Source organism: Fukomys damarensis, unplaced genomic scaffold, assembly GCF_012274545.1.
Source record: "Fukomys damarensis isolate Sample0158 unplaced genomic scaffold, DMR_v1.0_HiC HiC_scaffold_36, whole genome shotgun sequence".
Taxonomy (NCBI): Eukaryota; Metazoa; Chordata; class Mammalia; order Rodentia; family Bathyergidae; genus Fukomys; species Fukomys damarensis.
Window position 1 is genome coordinate 48,780,512 of NW_022900948.1, and position 5,012 is coordinate 48,785,523.

Sequence of the window (5,012 nt, forward strand, 5' to 3'; positions counted from 1 at the left end):
GCCCAACCCCTGGTTATCTCCCCTAGTGGGTCCTTCCCGAGGGAGGGACTCACATGGGTTCTGTGACAGAAGCGGCACAGTGACAGTCAGGGTGCGGGTCCCATGAGTCCCAAGATGGTGCTCACTTCATGGGTGCCCAGGGTGATACCTCCAGCTGCCATCTCCCTGCAGGGCGGGTTGGCCCAGCCAACAGGTGATGGCCCTGCCAGGCCCTTGCCCCAGCCTGGCAGGCCGCTCAGAGGTGCCCAAGCCAGTGGGGCTCCCAGCGTGGGGCGCTCCGTTCCAGGCATGCTGAGGCCTGGCCAGAGGTCACTGTCTGCTGTCCCTGTGGGGTGCTCTGTGAGGCCTGAGTGTGGCGAGCTGGGGTGCGGTGAGGCCGAGGAAGGGCGGCACTGTCCCCCAGGGGGAAACAGGCAGCTGGTGCAGCCCCAGGGGGACTTGCTGGAGGCTTGCCAAGGCTATGTGATGGGGCTACCTCCCGGGCCTTGGCCTGAGTGTTGAGGGGACAGCAGCAGAGGGAGGCCATGGCTGTGAGGAGGGGAGGCCGGGGCCTCAAGGAGCAGTGCCACAGGGTCCCAAGCGTCCTTGGTGCTCAGCACCCCTGGTCTCCACGCCCAGGGCCTCCACTCCATGCTGCTGGCCCTAGAGAGGTGGCTTCACCGTCCCGTGGGCAACTCAGCGGGCACCACATGGGCACTGTGTGCCTGGGGCTTCCAAACACGGGCCGAGTCAGGAACAGGGCTGCAGGGAGAGGCGGCTGGAGTTCCCTGCAGGTTCTTTTCTCCCCATCCGAACCCCTCACTGCCTTGGGCATGGGCCCAGTCCAAGGTGGGTGCCCTACCAGCCTCGCCCCTCTGGCCTCCCAGGGAACCCGCCTGGGCTAGGCACGGCCCGCTGCAGGGAGGGGGCCACTTCGCTGAAGCAGGCGGGTGGTGGCTGCAGAGCCATCCTGTCCCTGAGGCTGGCGCAGCCAAGGGACAAACAGGAAGCCCCTTCTCTCCGCTGCTCTGTGCTGCATCTTTCCTTCCTGCAGCCCGGCTCTCCTGCCCCAGCCTGTGGCTCCCGGCCCCCACCGCCTGCCTGGTCTACCCGCTCCAGGGGCCTGGAAGCCAGAAGCTCAGCAGTGAGTAGTCTGAGGAGGGTCCCCGAAGGCCCTGAGGGTCAGGCTGACCCGCCGCTCCTCCAGCCCGGCTTGTGCGTGGAGGGTAAGGCCACTTTGTCCGGTCACCATCAGCCGCGCAACATGAACAGGTAGGCTGGAAGCGGCATAGCCCACTGTGGGGGTGAACGGGGAAACTGAGGCCCCATGAGGGGATGGACCTGCAGCTTTCGGACCACAGCTGGCTCTACCTCGGGCGCTGAGGGTCTGACTCAGGGCTCCCAGGACTCTACAAGGACTAGGCCGATGGGGTCCCCATTGGGGTGCTGGGAGGGCAGGGGAGTGTGGGTGCCCTGCCTCAGTGAGGACTGCAGGCCTGGACAAGAGGCACTGACTCCTTCCAGAGCATCCAGCAGCCCTGAGCCGGTGCCTTGGAGGGTGAGGAGGTACCCTGCAGGGAGGGCACCTCCGGGGTGAGGAACCCTGGGCCCTACCCACGCAGACTCCCCACAGCCCCAGCCTCTCCTGCCCCTGCTACACCCAGCCTACCCCTACCTCTGCCAATGGTGGGACTTGGGCAGCAGCAGAGGGCAAGCCTGGCACTCTGGTTTTGAGCCAAGGGCTGCAGATAAGGCGCCCCTCATACACAAGAAGCCCCCGGCTTGAGCTGGAGAAAGGGCGAGCTCCCGCCCATTAGTCCCGGCCGGTCACTCCCACTGCCCCATCATCCGGGCAGGACTACTAAGACCAGGGGCACAGAAGCAGCTGGGGTTCCCTGAGAAGAAGGGCAGCAGCTCTGCAGTCCCTCACGGCTTCCCACTCTGGGCCTCAGTTTCCCTTTCTGCACACAAAAGGGTTAAGATGTAGCCGTCCCCAATACTGGATGCTTCCTCCATCTGGGCCGGGCTGAAACTCAAGTGTGGGGGCCGAGATGGACAGGCCTGACCAGGAGAGGGGCGAGGACACCCCCAGGGCAGAGGCACTAACGCAGGATCCTCTCCTGGGTGTTGGGCCTTGGGTGGGAGCCGAAGGCTGAGTGAGGCAGAGAGGCTACATGTGGGGGCTCCACCTGCCGCCTCTGCTCCAACCCCTCCAGCTCAGACCTCAGCACCTAAGAGCCAGGAGCCCTCTCCCCGCAACCCTACAGGTGGCACCTCTCATCTGTGGAACAGATGGGGAAACTGAGTCCGGGAAGAGGTGAGCACCCTCAGAAGTGGCAGGGGCTGGCCCAGGCCTGGCCCCTTCTGGCTGAAGCCCCTGTCCCCGACCGCAACGGATACGTGCAGTAGCCCCTTATCCTGGCCAGGGGACAGGCAGGGAATGTGCCAAGACATTCTGGATGCTCTCTTGGCCCAAGTTTTCCGGTGTGGCAGAGCGGGGCAACATAAATGAGAGTATTCCTGTTGGACAGGCCGGGGCTGATCCGAAGCTGTACCCTAAGAACAGCCAGGCATAGCTGGGTGTGGTGGCACACACCTATAATCCCAGCATTTGGGAGGCTGAGGCAGGAGGCTTGACAAGTTTCAGGCTTGGCATTGCAGGTATATCCTTGGCACATGCCCTCCCTGCACCCCGTGCAGCATCTGAGCCCCAGACATGGAGGCAGGGCCCCAGGGAACTTGAGGTGCCTGTGTTCCCATCCCCCAAGTCTGCTGGGAGCTCAGGGTGGGGAGAGGCTGAGCATCCCCTGGAAAGCACAGCTGCAGGTCTGCAGGGTTGGGGTATTCACAGCCCACACCCCAGGCAGCTCTTTCAAGGGTGTCCTGCCCTCCCAGCCTGGCCCTTTCCCTCTGGGTCCTGCCACCTGCCACCCTCTCCAAGGCACTGTGTGTCACACACATCGGGGGGGGGCAGGGGAGCCTTAGGAAGTCGGGGCTCCTATGCCCTAAAGATGCAGAAAGGTCCTTCTGTTGGCCACGGATGTGGACACGTGGCCCTGGGAAGACCCTGACCGTGTCTCTGTCCCCGGGGACCTCAACCTGTCTCTGGCAGCTCCAGGCTCAGACCCCTGCATTCTGTGGGGTACAGCTCCCCTCCCCCGCAGGCCAGCCCCTCACCCTCTGTGGCCCCCCGCCACCCCTCGGCCTCCTGTTTGTTCGCTGACAGATCCCCGTTATCAGCAGAGAGCACACACAGGAAGTCCGGCGGGAAGGGGCCCATCCCAATCCCGATTTGCACGGGACGGAGCATAAAAAGCCGCCCTTCCTCGCCCGGGAGGTGCCTCTGCGCCCGGTGCTGCCCGGCAGGCCAGATGGAGGCTGCAGGGGACAGGCCAGGCGGGCCAGCTTCAAGAGGTGCCCTGGGGCAGTCAGCAGGCCCGATGCTCCCGCGAGGGGAGGGTCCATGCCTGGCCCCAGGAGGTGGCGGTGGTGGCCCTGGCCAAGCCCATGTGGTATCAGGTATGCAGAGCAGCCCTGAAGGGGCGGGAGCAGGTATGGGGTCCCAATTGTCCCCCGATCTCCTGAGGAACGGCTGGGCACCTGTCAGTGGGGCTCAAGCTGGCCCATCTCTGGGTGGGACTGTCTTCCTTCAGGCGGTGGCCCCCCTGCTCGGAGGAAGGGCCTGGCCCCTAGGCCAGGATCTTTGCTTCCCAGAGGGCCCCAGGGCAGGCAGCAGAGCTTAGCCTCAGGGGTCCAAGCTGACCCTCACCTCTTCCTGTGCTGCAGCCCGGGGGCCCCCAGGACTGAGGTCTCCTCCTCGTGCTCCTGGTATGGAGGGGACTCTCAGGGACCAGAAGGGCTGTGGAGGGTCAGCCTAGGGAGGGAACCTCCAGCTCCGTCTCCAGCCCAGACAGGTCCAGAGGGGCTACCACCTCCCACTGAGCTGCTTAGGGACAGCTCGGTGAAGGCCTGCCGGCTGCAGCTCCCAGGGAAGCCCATAGACTCAGTCCCGAAGATCCCAAGTCCCCCAGTGTCATAGGGGGGCCTCCAGGCCCCTCGCCCATCCCTTTTCCTCTGCCCAGGCCAGAAGGCCCATTTTCATTGGGGAGGTCAGGAGAGGCCACACCCAGGAATGGGCAGAGGGGCCAGTGTGAACAGCTACCCCCATCAGCCCCTGGCAGGCAGGAGAAGGGGACCTCAACCAGAGGCCAAGGGGGGACAGCTTTAGGGACAAGGAGGGGCAGGGTGCTCTCTTGCTGAGTTTTAGGGGTTCCAGAAACCAAGTTGCACCTTCCTGACAGCAATGATTCCTGCCACTCTCAGATCCATCTGCTAGGGGCCACTAGGACCCCTTGGCCCAGGGCAGTGGTTGCTACATGGAGAGAGGGAGGCATCTCTGGGCAGGGGTCCCTTTCTTTGGCTCCTGCACAGTCAGGGTCCCCAAAGGAGAGCTCAGAGCCCCTCATTCCCCCTCATGTGCAGACCGCACACCCACCCGGGCTTACAGCAGGACTCAGCTCTGCTCTCCCCAGCTCCGTTTCTACTAGGCGGCCCAGGGCAACATCCCATTTCCGGAGAGGAGCTGGAGTCCACCCCAGGCCAGGGCGCTGATCCACACCCCGGCTCTGACCCTCAGCCCGCAGCGCCCGCGAAGCATGGGTGGTCCCCCAAGTCCAGAGGAGAGGCTGCCGCTGGTGCCCAGAGGTTGACTGGCCCGCACTAGGTGAGTCCCCAGCAGCCAGGAGCACAGCCGAGGGGCGGGTCTGAGGGCCTGCAGGGCAGGGGCCAGACCTAGCAAGCCATGCCAGCCCGGCTTATAATCAGATGTGCAGGGCAAACACCAGCCCAGGATCCCGGAGGTGACCGGAGGCAGGGGCTGTCCTTAGGGAGGGACACTCAGGGTGGCTCTGGCTGCTCCAGGGAGCAGTGTCCGCACCTGCAGGCCGCGGGGAGGAGGGCAGCTTGGGGTCACACCCTGGTGCCTTCTGGGGCCGGCTCACTGCCCCGGGGCTGCAGGACCGCCCCCAGGACTG

The 5,012-nt window shown here is 64.8% G+C and overlaps 1 protein-coding gene across 4 annotated transcripts in view; it reads left to right on the forward strand.

Moving 5' to 3' along the window:
* Positions 1-983: 983 nt before the first annotated feature.
* Egfl7 (EGF like domain multiple 7) overlaps positions 984-5,012 on the forward strand; it is a 10,355-nt gene continuing 6,326 nt past the window's right edge. For 2 of the 4 annotated variants that reach the window (XM_010608856.3, XM_010608858.3), the window contains exons 1-2: positions 3,412-3,498; positions 4,512-4,702. Coding sequence is in view for 1 of the 4 variants with exons in the window: in XM_010608855.3 (XP_010607157.1) it covers positions 1,244-1,251; positions 3,206-3,498; positions 4,616-4,702 (388 nt within the window). In the remaining 3 variants the exon portion in view is untranslated. Of the gene's footprint in view, positions 1,252-3,205; positions 3,499-4,511; positions 4,703-5,012 lie in introns of those variants that run through there. The other 2 variants (XM_010608855.3, XM_010608857.3) reach the window with 2 other exon arrangements.